We start from the raw sequence: 15331 nt of genomic DNA, 5'->3' as shown, positions 1-15331 counted from the left end.
CCTACTAGCATACCATTTTTCTTCCAACTCATGTATTAATGATCTTGGTAGAACACCTCCCATCATTCTCAACACACTGCATACAATGTAGCTGGTGGTCTTCCGTCAAAAGGATGTTAGAAGGATTTTGACAAATCTTGATGCTAAGAAACCTCCAGGTCCAGATGGTATTTCTCCACTCTTCTCAAAACCTGCGCTCCTGAACTTACTCCTGTTCTTTTCCGCCTTTTTTCACTTTTTTAATTCAAAATTGTTTTTCCTTCTGCTTGGAAATTTGCTCATATCCAGCCAGTTCCTAAAAAGGGTGACAAATCCCTCCCATCCAAATATCGTCCCATTGCAATTACTTCTACTTTTTCTAAAGTAATGGAGAAATCAATTAACCACCAACTCTTAAACTACACCAAGAAACCTTCCGTCTGATCAACGATCACCAGTATGGATTCTGTCAGTGTTGATCCACTGGTGATATTTTGGCTTATGTTACCCATTTATGGAAAAATTCAATGGAAAATTTTTGGTGAAACACAAGCAGTTACTCTTGACATCTCTAAGGATTTTGATCATGTTTGGTGTAAAGGTCTTCTAAGCAAGCTTCCATCTTATGGTTTGCCAACTGTTTTTAGTAATTGGTTATTCAGTTTTCTCTCTGATCGCTCACTGAGGGTGATGGTAGATGGCTCTCTGTCTTCTAACTTCTACACTAATGCTGGTGTCCCCCAAGGTTCAGTTCTTTCTCCCACTCTTTTCCTCTTGTATATTAATGACCTTCCATTGACTGGAAATCCTATCGATAGTTTTGCCGATGATAGCACATTGCATTTCACTTTCCATTTTGAGAAACCTTGCTCTGCTCAATCAGTTTCAACTTCTCAAATATCCACTACGAATTCCTTAAATGCCGATCTCTAGGTAATTCTCCAGTGGGGCAAAGACAACTTAGTTGATTTCAATCCTTCTAAAACTCAGTCTTGTCTTATATCTTACAAAAAGGATTCTTCTGCTTCTATGCTTACCTTTGGTGAAACTCCGATTTCTAGGCAAGTTGATATATTTCTTTTGGGGATTACCCTGACTTCTAATCTCTCATGGCACAAGCAAGGATTATTGTTCCCACATCTGGGGCGGTGCACCCAAAACCTCTCTCTCTCTCTCAGGCTTCTAGATTCCATTCAGAAGAGGGCAGTTAGGTTAATTAATGACTCATCTCTAATAGAGTCTCTCCACTCGCTGTCTCATAGACATACTGTTTCTGCTGCATGCCTTTTCTACAGATACTTCCATGGGCACCGTTCTTCTGAATTGACTTCTATAATTCCCACTCTCTCTTTCAAAACAGTTCGAACAGGTGCCGGCACCAGCCAATATCCATTTACTGTCTATCTTCAAACTCACAGAACCAACTTTTCACCTTCCTTGTTTATTCATTCAACTGCTGTTTTTCTGGAACAACCTTCCTTCATATGTATTTCCTGAAAATTACAGTCTACAGAAGGTTCAAGTCTAATGTCAACAAATATCTTCTTTCGTCTTCTCAACCTCCAACCCGTGCATGGTACTAAGTACTATAGGTTCTAATACATCTCGTGTTTGGGGTTTTCATAAAAAAAAAAAGGGCAGTTAGGTTAATTAATGACTCATCTCTAATAGAGTCTCTCCACTCGCTGTCTCATAGACATACTGTTTCTGCTGCATGCCTTTTCTACAGATACTTCCATGGGCACCGTTCTTCTGAATTGACTTCTATAATTCCCACTCTCTCTTTCAAAACAGTTCGAACAGGTGCCGGCACCAGCCAATATCCATTTACTGTCTATCTTCAAACTCACAGAACCAACTTTTCACCTTCCTTGTTTATTCATTCAACTGCTGTTTTTCTGGAACAACCTTCCTTCATATGTATTTCCTGAAAATTACAGTCTACAGAAGGTTCAAGTCTAATGTCAACAAATATCTTCTTTCGTCTTCTCAACCTCCAACCCGTGCATGGTACTAAGTACTATAGGTTCTAATACATCTCGTGTTTGGGGTTTTCATAAAAAAAAAAAAAAAAAAATTAACCCCACCAAGTGTATAATTTTTTTTTGGGGTTGCTATTCTCCAAGTGCCTTGATTTTGTTGCATTAAAACATAGCTGCCATTTTCCTTCCAATTGGTTTCAAGCAGTGCTCTTTCAGGAGCACTGCTTGAAACCGATTGTCAATGACTCTACTAATCTTTATGTTGTCTGCAAATTTTGACATCATTGCTTCTATCTCTTCATTCATGTTGTCTATGAAAATCGGAAGCAACATGGTCCAAGAAATGATCCTTAGGGGACCTGACTCCAGATGTTACACCAATCTGAAGAATATTCATTAATCGCAACCCTCTGCCTTCTGCCCTGCAGCCACAGTAATCTTTCTAGTAATTCCAACCTGTTCCAGCTTATATAGTAACCTCTCATAAGGGACTGAGTCAAATTCTTTGCTTATATCCAAATAAATTATGTCAAAATTGTTCTCTACATCCAGCTCATGAGATACTGTGTCAAAATAGCATACTGAGTTAAACATGATTTTCTCTTAACACAACCATATTATGTCTTTCAGAATGCCATACCTATCTAAATGTCTCTGGATTGCACTCTTAATCATTGCCTCTAAGATTTTCCTTCCACTGAAATCAGACTGTAGTTACTGACTTCACTCCTAGAACGATATGTTTGCACTTCTTCAATCCACAGGAGTCGCTCCAAATTGCAAAGATGCTCTCATAATTAACTTCATTGGTTCAATACACTTCCTGGTGGCCTCCCTCAAAATTACTGTGTATATGCCATCAACTCCAGGAGCCTTACTTCTCTTTATGCTCAAAAGTTTTTCTAGTAAATGGTCATTTGGTTCAGCCTCACTCGCACATCCTCTTCTCAGCACGAAAGGTTTTTCGTCAGTAAATTCAATTTAATTCATCCACAACAACAGCTTGCTTATATAAGACTTTTTTCACACCCAGGGTACAAGGATCCAGTCTAATTCGTTTTCTTCTTTGTATTCTCATACATGAAAAATTTCTCGTCCCCATTCAATGCTTTCTCATATGCATCCTTGGCCTCCCTAACCTTATTTGTGGTACTATTACAGATTAACTTGTACCTGTTGTAAGCTTCAGTATTTTTTGTCCCTCTGTAACTATCCTGTGCTATCTTTTTCTGCTCTCTTTGGCTGGCCAGCTCCACATTCATCCATTTTGGCATCCACCTCCTACAATGTTTTCTTAATGATATGTATGCATTTGTGGCTTTTGTGATTTTTGCTTTAAAGGTATTCCATAATATTTGCCCTCACTCTGCAGTCTACCCAGTTAATAGGTGCCATATGGCACCTTAGACTGTCAAAGTCCACTCTTCTGAAATTAAAACGCGTGCCTTTACCTTTAACTACTGCAACACATTTCTTCATCTTCCAACTAACAATTGCGTGGTCACCACATGATGATTTATGAGTAAAGATGAGGTTAAGAATATTCTTACCCCTAGTAGTTTCTCTAACATGTGGAACAAATAATAATCATCTAGTTTATTTAAAATTTTTTTCCTCCATTGTGAGTTTCCATTCCACTTATTCCAATCAATATGGGGCAGTTGAAGTCACCCATAATAAGATATTCACGCTTGCGTGCCCATTCCATCTGCATGTAGAGACTCTCATCATACTCTTCACACTCTTCTGGTCTGTAGATTACTTCCACTCTCATTATACATTTGCTTCTAACTAACTCACACCACACAGATTGTATGCTGGCAGATGTAACTTCGGACTCAGCAAAAGCTCTTTTTGTGCTCAGGCTGCTTTTGATAAGAAGCATGACCTCGTTGCCCCTTCTGTCTTTCCTATCCTTCCTAAATACTTTATACATACCATAGTGAAACTTGTCATCCAAAAACGTGGTGCCATCCAAATTTATGGGTGGCACCACGTTTCTGTTAGCCCTGTTATGTCAGCATCAGTTGCCCTAACCAGAATTTCAAATTCAGCCATTTTATTAACAACACTCTTGACATTATTGTAGACACAGTTAAGACTAAGTATTCTTCTACAGTTTACTACCATGGCATGCCCCTTGAAGTTATTTAGGCTTGTTTCCCTATTTTTCTCATCTCACTCATTTGAAACATTGCTACCCTCAGAACACCTTGCCATTATTGCTTGTGGCAGCAAAGCAAGAATTCTTGAGGTGAATGTAAGCATTACTTTTACCCATATCATCAGATAAATGTGGATCTGATGATATGGGTAAACATACACATTCTGACCTAACTGGCTATATTTTTTCAGCATGATTCTGTATTTATTCAACAAATTATAAGGTTCTGTGTGAAATTCTGTGTTTGTTCAATATCATCAGTCCCTACATGAATAAAAATTCTTTCTTTATCCCCCTATTAAAATCTGACAACCTGTTAGTGACATCATCGGTTGTTGCTCTCAGCAAACACACCCTGGTTTTGGTCCACCTATCTTTATTATAAAAAATATTACCTGTTTCCCTGACAATAGTCTCCCAGTAAAACTAGATCACCTTCAACCATAGCAGTATGTGCCTGACTATTGTTTTCTGCAACCTTTATTAAAGAAAAGATTTCATAGCCTAAATTGTTGTGTGGGACGTTCATAATGATCTAGTCTTCATGTAGGCTTGCACTTTCTATACTCCATTAAATATACTAATATAAATTATAAAAGCAAAGGGCAATAAATTTAGGAAATGAAGATGTACAAGGGTGGATCTAAAAGTTTGCATTCTAACACATACAGAAAAGCTGTACCATTATTCCCTTTTTATTTTTTGTCATAGTCTCTGGCCACTGCAGTGCACTTCTTCCACTGATATTCTAGTGCCTTGATCCCATTGGGATAAAAAATCTTTATCTTGGTCCTTTGACCATGCACTCACAGCTGTGACCACCTCAGAGTAGAAAGCATTTCTCTTATCATCTTTGGGAATTTGTTCCTCAAGCTAAAGGATAACATCCCACAGATGCTATTCTTCAGCTTGGGGAACAAATAAGTCACTAGGGACAAGATCTGAAGAATAGGGTGGGTGCTGAGGCAACTGAAATCCTGCAGTCCATATGGCAGTAATTTCAATCTGGGAGGTGTGATTGGGTGCATTGTTATGAAGAAGCAAGACACCTTTTTGCAGTTTTCCATGATGCTTTTCCTTGATGGCTTTGTGAAGTTGCCTTATGAGGTTGCTGCAGTATGCATCAGTGTGATAGTGTTGTCCTTTTCCAGGTTGTCAGTCATCTGATATCTTTTACATCCCAAAAACCTGATGCTGTCACCTTGCCAACTAACCAGAGCAACACAGAACTTCTTGGAGGAAGAGAACATGAATGCTTCCACATTAGACTTTGTTTTTTCAGTCTCTGGGTTGAAATGATGAACCCATGTTTCATCGATTATAATAATCCAGCACCAGAAATTTCATTGATCCTCATGAAGCATGTTCAAGTTGATAATGCAGATTCATTTGTGGCATGCTTTTTGCTCATCTGTCAACATTTGTGGGACCCATTGAGCACTGACCTTTTTCCTCTTCAAAGAATTTTGTCAGGATTGAATTGACATTGCTGATTGAAATGCCCACAGACTCAGCTGTACACTAACAGTCATTTGTTCGTCTTGCATCAGTAGGTCATGCACACAGTTGACATTTTCCTCACTGGTAGATGTGGAGGGTCATCCAGAATGATTTGCATCATCACACAGTTCTCTGCCACAATGAAATTCTGTGTGCCACTTCACAACTGTGTGATATGTAATAGCCTTATCCCCCAATGTCTGCACCACATCAGCATGAACCTCCTCTGGGGACATTATTTTCAAAAACTGGTATTTTATCACAGCCTGCAGTTCATTTTTCTTCATTTTGAAATTTTTATACTCTTTAGTTTACAAAATCACCTGTAAAAAAGGGATTGGATCTATTAAACTGAGGTTTGGTACAGTGACATACAAGATGTATGTCACAAGATGTACTACCTGCTGAAAAAATACTGCATAACTACATCCAATAAAAGTAGGATAGAATACAAACTTTTTGAATGCACCCTCATATATGTATTTTTACATTGCACTGCATTGATTAAATTTGATAGATATGCAGTGTAAAAAAGTGCATAGGTATACCAATGTTTTACGTATCTTTGATATTCTGAACTTCTTCAAATATTTGTGCATTTTTTCTAATATGTTATTTTTTTTTCTTTATTCACCTTAAACAATTTAATTGATGCAGTAAAGTATAAAAAAATATGCAAACATAACATACATAATTACACCAGCATTTAGATGCATTTGGTTCCAAATATTTCCAAACATTTCTGCATTTCTTTTGTATCTAATATTGTAAATAATTTTTATTTTCTGTTTATTTAAATTTATCATATCTTTTTGGAGTATTTGAAATAGTCATGGTAATTCCTGTATTCTTACACAAATAAATATTTGCATACATATTTCTTCGAAAATTCTGCTGGTAATAAGAACATAATATGCAATATTACATTCAAACCTAGAAAGTTCAAGAAAATGCTTCCCCTTCCCAGCTTGACACTAGTAATCAGTAAAACCTGGTTAATTAAAAATTCAAGGAATCAGTTTTAATTTAAATGTGTTAAAAAATATCCACAAGTTCAGAACATATCAGTATTATTTATCAAGAGGAATTTTTATTCAAATGCAATATTAACACTGTGCAGAATTTTCAAAAGTCTCATTTAAAATATTAATAATCTTTTAGTTTTATTGTAGTAGACATTCCTGAGTAGATGGTTAATTTAGTCAATATGAGAAAAAAACATTTTTGCTGTGGAGAGATTCGATAAATTTCTTGCATGTGATAGCAAGGTTACTAGATTTTGTTTTTGCTGCCATTACTAGTCATGAAGTTCAATGTATATAACCTGGACATTAACATCACTTTAGAACAGTTGAACTATAAAATTCCAGTATCTGAATACAGCTGAAAAAATATGTTTGATTACAGTTTTGAAATTTTACCTTGGTTGTGTGGAATTAAACGTGCTTGCGTGCACATATGCACATGCAAATAAATTGCTATTCATGACTAATCTATTTTGTAAATAGTGACTTTTATGTTCACAAATATAGGATTAATTCCATTAAAGAATTTCATAACTGTAATCAAATGTACATTTTTTACCCCTCACACTGGACATTCTCTTTTCACTTTCAGCTGCTATAAAGTAACGTGAAACAGTCACCAGTTCACGTAACCACTTACTTGTGACCAATTTATGGAAAAGTAATTAGCAAGAGTGGTTAATTAGCACTGTGTTGCAAAATTTGCTGAATTAGTGGCAGTGCTGTTCTAGCACTGCTACTCTTTCAGTGAAGAGAGAAATGGCACTTTTTTTTATGGATTACAAACTAAATTTTTTCATAAATTTTTTTTATGGATTAAAAGTAGTACAACAAATGTGCCATATTCTGTACACTAGCAAATTTTGTTATAGCTCCATTCAGATGCATTATAATCATGTTTTTGTCCATAGTTGGTTTCAGCAGTATTTTTGAATTAGAAGCTGTTCCCAAGTTGTGGGACCTACTTCAGACATTGAATTTCCTTGTAGACATATTTCGAATAATCCATATAAATGCTATAAAACCCTATATTGTTGGTTGGGGAATGATAGTGAAATACATTGCATTTTGAATATACTGATATCAACAAATTAGCAAGATTATACTGTACTAAAAAAAAATATAAGCATGTATTAGCTAGATGCATATGAGAGCATGTGAGAGATTACTGTTTGTTATTTGTATTGTGTGTGCATGCGCACGCGCGCACGCACACACACACAAATTTGACAGAATGAAGTAGAGAGATTTTAAGCCAGAGAAGATTGAAAAGAGGAGATTCCAATTTACCAAGTCTCTGACAGGGAATATCAGAATGGACATATGCACAAGTACCATCTTTGGGGCGAAAGGAATCATACAGCGAATAATTTGGGCAACTGAGATGAGCAGTACTTGAATCAACCGATAACTGAGATTCTGTCAGAAAAAGTACATGGGGTTTGGCAGATTGCAAGTGGAAATGGACATCGTTGAGATTAGAATTGAGACCATGTATATTTGTGAAATCAACTAGGAAGTGTTTGGGAGGTTTAGATCTTTTCGTAGATAAGTTTACTCTATCAGTTTGACAATTCATGGTGTATTCAGTAGTAAGAAAAAGTTTGGGGGGCATGCTGTATGAACTAATGAAATTTTTGGATATGGCATACACATGGTGAGAATATACCCAGATCCTTGACATAATGTGGCCTCAACAATGCTCCCCGTATATACACTACTTGAACTCCCTTCAGTCACTATCTGGCAGAGTAGAGGTAGCAAGATTATACACTAGCTGATCTGGAAGCCTCCTAAACAGTTACCAATAGGTTCGGTCCTGTGTACTAACCAGCGGCCGGCCTGCGAACACTGTTTTAGAGCTGTACCCTTGAAATGTAAGGAAGATTGGATCTCGCCATGATGTTCATCATAACCTCTAAAGTCATCAGTCATACTGTGTGATGGAAGAGATGGGGAAGGGCTGACCGGAACTTAGTTCTGGAGACTAAACATGGGTTCCACCACTTCAAGCCTCCAATAAGCAAAGTGGTGGTATTGCACTGGTTGATGAGAATCATCTACCACCTAATAAAGATGCTTTTAGATGCTTCCTCTGTAGCTAAAAAACTTGGTTTTCCTTTCACTCTCGGTGTTCGTTTTCTTCCAAACAGCTGTTCACTCTGTACATATCGCAGATCTGCCCGCCCATGGAATATTGTTCCCACATCTGCAGCAGTGCCCCCAAAACCTCTCTTAGACTTCTCGATTCCATTCAGAAGAGGGCAGTTAGGTTAATTAATGACTCATCTCTAACAGAGTCTCTCCACTTTCTGTCTCATAGACGTACTGTTTCTACTGCATGCCTTTTCTACAGATACTTCCATGGGCACTGCTCTTCTGAATTTGCTTCTATAATTTTCGCTCTCTCTCTCTCTCTCTCTCTCTCTTTCAAAACAGTTTGAACAGGTGCCGTCACCAGCCACCATCCATTTGCTGTCCAACTTCAAACTCACAGAACCAACTTTTCATCTTCCTCGTTTATTCATTCAACTGCCCTTTCTGGAACAACCTTCCTTCATACGTATTTCCTGAAAATTACAGTCTACAGAAGTTCAAATCTAATGTCAATAAATATCTTCTTTCGTCTTCTCAACCTCCAAACTAAGCATGGTACTAAGTACTATAGGTTCTAATACCTTTTGTGTTTGAGGTTTTCATAAACACACACACACACACACACACCTGTCCCATTTTAAATTTAGTTTGAATGTTTAAGTCCACCTCTTAGATTCTTCATTGTGTTTTAATTTATTCTATCGTTTGGTTTGTGTTAATTAGTTAATTAATTGAGTTTAGTTATTTAAGTGTAATTCTATTTATTACGCTTTAATTTTAAGTTGCATGTTTGTATGTTGTTTTTATTTGTCAGTTTCAGTAGTTGACCCTTAAATATGCATTTAGTTGGTTTCTCCTTATTTATTCCAGACAGGAATAAATAAAGAGAAACCAAAATGCATATTTAAGGGTCAACTAAATGCATATTTAAGGGTCAAACTAAACATGAATTTAGTTTGTTCTTCCTTTTTATGTGTCCAGGACAAATTGGGACACTCGTTAATATTCAGCTGTGATAGCGATCAATGATTTACAACAGAACCCCTTTTTCAGAGTACATAAGTACTGGTGTCTCTTTCAAAAGATAGTGCTTGTAAGCTCTCTGTTTTTTTTTTTTTTGTAGTGGTTTGTATTAGTAGCTCTTATTCTTTGGTGGTAGTGTGGGCATATGTCTCTTTGGGCAAGGAACTGTGCATTCACTCCTCTGAAATTAGGTGTTGCTTTACTCTTTCCCTTCTCTTCTCTTATTTATGTTTTTATAATTTTATTCTTGTTTTGTTTTGAAATAGGGGTGACTAGGTTTATAGGAGCTGAATAGCACCTTATCTTGTATATATCCCTATTAACAGTATTAATTTGCTGTAACTGTTTTGTGATTTAAATGTGTTTCCTAATTTCAATATGGGATTTGAATATATTTCAGTTCAATTTGAATTACAAAAATATGATTGAGGTATTAAAGAAAAAATACAGTATTATATATATACAGGGTGTTTCAGTTAAACGTTTCAGAACTTCTAAGAGGGGTAGGGTACATCCTGACAACTCGAAATCATATAGCAATGTGGGGTCGGAAATGCTTTCCTGAAGCGGTGTTGTACACAGAAGCACCATAAAGAAAAGAGACCGTAAGTGAGAAATCGTTTTAATAATACATGAAAAGAAGCAAAAGGTACATGGATTAAAGTAAGTGTTCGAAGTTTCTTCCACGGGCTACAATTGCACGCCTCACATCTCCGACGCATGGACATCCGAACATTCTGGAATACTCCAGGCGAATTTCTTCGGCAGCTACTGCGATTCTTGCAACCAGCTCCTCAGCATTGTCAACAGGGGTGTCATAAACTAGCGATTTCATATGACCCCAGAAATAAAAATCAAGACATGATAGGTCGGGTGACCGAGCAGGCCAACGCACGGGACCACCACGTCCGATCCACTGTTGACCAAATGTGACATCCAGGTAGTTACGAACATCTCCGCTATAATGGGCAGGGGCTCCATCGTGTTGGAACCACATTGTCTGTTGCGTCGATGCAGAAATCTGTTGATCTCTCAAAAGTTGTGGCAATACTTGCTGCAGAAAGATCAAGTAGATAGGTCCGGTTAGATGACACGGTAACAGGTAAGGTCCGATGAGGTGATCTCGCAGGCCAACGCACGGGACGTGGTGGTCCCGTGCGTTGGCCTGCTCGGTCACCCGACCTATCATGTCTTGATTTTTATTTCTGGGGTCATATGAAATCGCTAGTTTATGACACCCGTGTTGACAATGCTGAGGAGCTGGTTGCAAGAATCGCAGTAGCTGCCGAAGAAATTCGCCTGGAGTATTCCAGAATGTTCGGATGTCCATGCGTCAGAGATGTGAGGCGTGCATTGTAGCCCGTGGAAGAAACTTCGAACACTTACTTTAATCCATGTACCTTTTGCTTCTTTTCATGTATTATTAAAACGATTTCTCACTTACGGGCTCTTTTCTTTATGGTGCTTCTGTGTACAACGCCGCTTCAGGAAAGCATTTCTGACCCCACATTGCTATATGATTTCGAGTTGTCAGGATGTACCCAACCCCTCTTAGAAGTTCTGAAACGTTTAACTGAAACACCCTGTATAAACATAAAATAGCAATAAGTTTTGGTATTTACACACATTTATATTGCAGACCCACAGTAATGGAATGCGCACACCAAAAAATATGCATCAAGCAAGGTCGACATCCAGTGATAGAAAAATTAATCACTGACCAAGGACAGTATGTTTCTAATAACACAAACTTGGATGTAAGCATAGATTCTGTTTTATGGCATTCTTTTAAACTATATTTTTAATGAATATTATATATTGCAGTTTTACCTTTCTGATTTTGAATAATTTATATTAAGTTATATTTGTAAAGAAAAATTGATATTTTCAAAAAGTTTTTACATTGATATTTACATTTTGAATTCTGTTATCAACCATTAAGTGGATACAGTGCTATAGGTTTACAATCTAAAAAAAATCCTGTTTGCATCATTAATTGTATATCTCTCTGAATGGATGCAGGAGCAATATTATTCCACGCATTTTTGGCACAAATAAATTACATAAGCCAAAGCATCCGTTACATTCAATGGTATTCTACAGGCATTCAGCTTTTGCAGATTTGTCTTTCTTTCTAGTCAAAATCATTTCGTCTCTTACATAATTTTTCCAATTTAGGATTTTGAACACCACTCACATGTACGAATTAATCCGGTGTTTCCCAACCTTTTTTTTACCCTGTCCCACCTAAGTCTTTCTAAAATTCTGATGCTCCCTATGTAACGTTGGGAAACACCGATATACATATTTTTTATATTCAAAAATTGAATTATTCCCTAAATGAAGCCTAATTACAACTTGTTCAGGACACAAGACTTAGGTTTTAGGAAGAAATCATTAGGAAATTATTAAGAAAAAAACAGTAAGTAAATTTTCAAAACATATAATAGACAACTAAAATTCAAGTACAAAATAATTTATATGAAAGATTTTTCTATAATATTTTAATTTTTAGTGATTATTATTTAATTGTTTAATAATTTCAACATTCCATGTGAAGTCACTTCTAGATATGGGTGCACTAAATTTAGTGAGACCCTTGTGCTTGATGCTTGCCGCAGCGAGATTTTATATTGGGCTCCAATTTAGTCAGCTTCAGTCTCAAGTCTCCCCGTTTTGTGATATCCAGTCGATTTCTTTTCTTTAGTAACAAATCATTTATGGCACTAAATCCACATTCAGCTAAATATGAAGATGGAAACGGTAACAATAGCTCTCTTGCAAAGTTGGTTGAATTTGGGTATTTAATTTCTGTTTCATCACAAAGCCATGCCATCGCTCCTTTTATATTGAATAAAGTTTTAACTGACTCATCATTTTGCATTTCTGAGAGTTCTTCTTGGTACTGCATTGATACATCAGACAAATCCACTAACATTGGTTGCATCATCCAGGTTGGAAAATCAATTTGTTTTAAATCAGAAAACCTTTCTTTTAAATCTGTGGACAGAATTTTCAGATGATCGACAATAACAAGTCACTTCACATTTTTTCAGCCAATGAAACTGTTCAAAATTTTTGTTTTTGTCATAATTCAATAAATGTAATGAAACCAAATATCTTCGCTTTTGCATCGACGAGAGTTTTATTTGTTCCTTGAAGTTGTTTATTTAATATATTTAGTTTTTCAAAGATATCGGCTAAATAACTCACAAATGCTTTACCATCGACCGTTAACAGATGCTTCATTTCAGGTTTGTCACTTAAAAAGTCACTAATAGTATCAAATAGTTCCATAAATCTTTTCAAGCAGTTCCCTTTCAAGAGCCGCCTTACTTCAGTGTGAAGTAAAAGTCTCACATGGTCTGCATTTTGTTCTTCACAAAAAAGCTTGAAGAGACGCTCACATTTGGCATTAGCTTTAATAGCATTGACACACTTTATAACTGATTTTAGTACTTCATTAAGAACAGGTTAAATATTTTTAGTTACTAAGTTTTCCCTATGAACAACACAATGTACAAGAAGCATTTCTGGATTCTCATCTTTCATCAATTTTAAGCAGCCATTTTTCTTGCCCATCATATTAGGAGCACCATCTGCAGCACAAGATGTTATATTTTTCATTGGTGTATTATTGTCATCTAAGTAATTTTTTAGCTTATTATATATATCTTTGGAGGTAGTGGTGCTCTCTAATGATTTACAGAATAACATTTCTTCAAAATTACCTTTCTCAATAAATCTTACATACGTTATCAGTATGGCTTCAATGTCTCTCAAAGTTGATTCATCCATTTGCACTGAGAATTTTCTTGTTTTCAGCTTTCCAACAAGTTGTATTTCAATATCTTCACTCATTTCATCTATTCTTCTGCTAACAGTATTGTTATTGAATGGCATAGCTTTCACGCCTTTGTCATCTTTTTCCAGAACTGTTTTACGAAATGCTGATATTGATGGTTTGATTAAATTTTCTCCTATAGTATGATTTTTCCCAGATTTAGCAATGAGTAAAGAAATTTCATAACTAGCCTCAAGAGTACGATTGACAGTTGCAGTATGAGCAATAAACAGAGACTTTAATGTTGCTCTTTTTTCAAAATTCTTCTTGAAAGTTTGAAAGTAATTTAAATCTGAATTTACATGAGCATTATGTTTCGCCTTCAAATGCGCCTCAAGACGACCTCGCTTCATTGATTCGTTGGTCAAGCATTATTGGCATAAAAGACAAAAAGGTGACCTTTGATCGTGGACAGCTGGTATGAAACCAAATTTTAAGTATTTCTCTGAATACTAACAAACTTTTTTTTTACTTGCACTACTCATTTTACTGTGCAACTGAAAGAAATAAATATAAGGTAAATCAAAAACTAAAAATAAACTATTCATTAAAGTTAATTTAATTTTATTTTAATATATCAAAATTAATTATTAGTATGCTTTTTGAATGAATAAATCACACAAATTACTGAATTCGGGCTATTAAATCTGTGGTCTCTGTGAACAAGCAGATAAGTCTAATTTGTCAAAAATGAGATAAGTGCACTATAATAAAGTATTTACTATTATGTGGCGTGCAGATATCTTCGTTATTTTAGTTTTAGTGTGATTAATAAATATTTGTATATTCGAATATATGCATGTTTATATGAGTGTGAAGTTTATTTTTCCTCTCCTGCAAATTCAAGTTTTTGGACTTATTTGCTTATTTACTGAGACCACAGAAATATACACATACAACAAATACATACCATTGTGTGTCACGGTTCTTCATTAATAATAATTCTGTGGGCAGACAAAGTAATTTTTTATTTTAATTTGAGATTGCCAAACCTATCCAAATGTACAGTCACAACGCCCAAACGAGCGTTTGTATGAAAGGAATTACCTATTTCATATAACATGCGGAGTTTGCAGTAGACTACAGTAGACAACCACTTTGCTTGCGCATTGCACATGCCACAAGCAATCGTCCAATACAGTACGTACTATTCTTTCACTAGGCATAATAAGCAATACTCTCCGAACAAACTGTAGTTGATATTACTCCAAACTTTCAAGTGCGGCTCTATAGAAAGTACAACATTTAACGAATGCTTATTTCAAATTGAGATACCAACAATTCTTCTTTTGTACAAGTTAAATCATAGTAGGCGGTTGTTTTAAACTCTAGACGAGCAATTTTTGAATTGCCCCCTGAACAATCAAATTTCCCCCATGTGGGACGTGGGACCCAAGTTGGGAAACACGGAGTTAATCAGTATATTAATAGTGTTACATGAGTAACTTATCCAAGATATTATTTACAGTATCCTAAAGTTAAACTTCATTTCTTTCCCATTCTAAGTATTTCAGACATGTATAAACATATACATAGACTCCAGTGGATTAGGAATTTCAGCCCCTTTCCCTTCAGAAATATATTTAGCATCTTAGAAGATTGTATTCTGGATCTCCCCTCCCCCCTTCATTGATTCTTCAATATCTGTTCATCCAATATGTAAATGAATAGAGTTATAGAGACAAACTGATAGTATCAGACCTGAAAACCATAACCT

At 36.0% G+C, this 15331-nt stretch overlaps 1 protein-coding gene across 1 annotated transcript in view; it reads left to right on the top strand.

Annotated features, from left to right (window-relative positions):
- LOC150091578 (DNA mismatch repair protein Msh3-like) overlaps positions 1 to 15331 on the top strand; it is a 274897-nt gene that overhangs the window by 141512 nt on the left and 118054 nt on the right. The window contains exon 15 of the mRNA XM_090369011.1: positions 11410 to 11527. Within this exon, the coding sequence (XP_090225137.1) occupies positions 11410 to 11527 (118 nt within the window). The remainder of the gene's footprint in view (positions 1 to 11409; positions 11528 to 15331) is intronic.

Source organism: Mastigoproctus giganteus, chromosome 1 (assembly GCF_048544385.1).
Source record: "Mastigoproctus giganteus isolate SK-2022 chromosome 1, ASM4854438v1, whole genome shotgun sequence".
NCBI lineage: Eukaryota > Metazoa > Arthropoda > Arachnida > Uropygi > Thelyphonidae > Mastigoproctus > Mastigoproctus giganteus.
Note: the sequence above shows the minus strand (reverse complement) of the source record. Positions and strands in the feature narration are given on the sequence as shown.